The sequence below is a fragment of the Diorhabda carinulata genome, chromosome 1 (genome assembly GCF_026250575.1).
Source record: "Diorhabda carinulata isolate Delta chromosome 1, icDioCari1.1, whole genome shotgun sequence".
Classification (NCBI taxonomy): Eukaryota; Metazoa; Arthropoda; class Insecta; order Coleoptera; family Chrysomelidae; genus Diorhabda; species Diorhabda carinulata.
In genome coordinates, this window is record NC_079460.1 from 21,847,924 (window position 1) to 21,849,708 (window position 1,785).

At 34.8% G+C, this 1,785-nt stretch overlaps 1 protein-coding gene across 1 annotated transcript; it reads left to right on the top strand.

The window, feature by feature from the left end:
- Positions 1–307: 307 nt before the first annotated feature.
- On the top strand, positions 308–856 carry LOC130894813 (uncharacterized). The gene has a single exon (XM_057801811.1). The coding sequence runs from the start codon at positions 308–310 to the stop codon at positions 854–856; it is 549 nt and encodes a 182-aa protein (XP_057657794.1).
- Positions 857–1,785: the final 929 nt, after the last annotated feature.

A 1,785-nucleotide genomic window follows, 5' to 3' on the forward strand; every position in this document is an offset into this window, starting at 1 on the left:
AGAAACTTGTCAAAACCTGATAAAAATAAAGAATTACGTCCTTAAAGATATGTTAATATCTTATTTTTTCTTATATTTCCTATATCTTTTAAACACCACTCTAAAAATGACAACCAAAATGTTAATCCAACTAATAAATCAAAGAATATCTCTTGAGGACCAACAACAAGATTTTAGAAGTGGGAGATCATGTACAGACGCAGTATTTATAACTAGACAAATCACAGATTTGAGAGAGTTAGATCAAAAAACGTAGTTTACCTTTTGTACAATAAACAAATACTGTTAGACAATCGAAGACAACAAGATGGGAAATAGAGAAATAAAAATTCTTTGCTATGCAGATGATGCTATCCTCATAGCAGAAAGTGAAGACAACCTACAAAGATTGATCCACAAGTTTAACATAGTATCAAAGAAGCTGAACATGGTAATTACATACCAAAAAACAAAAACACTGGTCATTAGCAAAGAACCGATTAGATGTAAGATAGAAATTGACGGTACCAGCATTGAACAGATTATGGAAACCAACTACTTGGGTATCACACTATCGAGGTGCGGAGATGTAGAATCAGAAGTAAAAAAAAAACAAGTACAGAAAGCCAATAGAGCAGTAGGATGCCTCAATAATGCAATATGGAGAAACAAACATATTAGAACGGAAACTAAGACTAGAATTTACAAAGTTGTTATGAGATCAATAATGACAGACAAAGCAGAAATGCGACCGGATACGTCCAAAATACAAAGAATGCTGGAAACAGCTGAGATGAGATTACTGAGGAGAATCACGGGGAACACACTGAGAGCTACTACATTAGAACAACATGTAATGTGGAGAAGTGGTTATTGAATAGAAAAAAAGAACGGAACAACCATATAAGTAGGATAACAAATGATACGGTAGTAAAGATCGCAAGAGACAAATCGCCGGCCGGGAGGAAAAGTGTCGGTCGACCTCGGAAAAGATGGAGTGATAATATAACTTAAAAGCACAACAAAAGAAAGAAACAGGCAATATTGCCTATAAAAAAAGATAGAAGGAGAAGAAGAATATCTTATTTTTTCTTTATTTTGCATTTTCTTGTTAATTATCAAAAGAAAAATATTCATTTTTATTAGGCAAATGGATTCAAACATGAATAAGGAAGGAAGAGTCAGAGTTTTTAATCTTTTAAAGAAGTCCCTGCAGTGAGCCTTGCTGTTAAGTCCGAGTAAATATCTAACAGTTCTCTTTTGTAAATTGAGTCGCACTACACGGACCTCAGAAGAGAAGGGCATATCGAAGATGCGATTCAATAAGGGCATAATAAACTGTTAAGGAGATGGATATGTTCAGTTCTTTGGAAATTGATCTCAGCGCTAAATGGGAGGGACTTAATTTTTTAGATAAGGCGGCAATATGTAACTTCAGTTTTAGAATATATAGACAGAGAAGATTAGAATGGCACATTGTTTTTTGGTGATTAGATCATTAGATATGGTCCCTATGAAGTGCCGTGAGATCAAGGCTGCTCCAAGAGAAACTAGTGACTTCTGCAAAAAGACATATTTTACCACTGATGTCTAGATGTTAGAAGAAACAATCTAGGGCCTAGTACTAAGCCTTGGGGCACTCCACATTATATTGGCTTGCAAGAAGACATCGTTGAATCAACCCTTACAAGCTGTCTTCTATTGGTAAGGTATAAGTAAAACCATGCGAGAGGTGTTCCGCTGAAACCGTAGTACTGCAATATTATGATTAACTTAATCGAAATAATTAGAAAAATCACAAGAAAT

What these genes read in the sequence shown, in the direction of transcription:
- LOC130894813 (XM_057801811.1), top strand. Translation starts at nt 308, where the DNA reads ATGGGAAATAGAGAAATAAAAATTCTTTGCTATGCAGATGATGCTATC.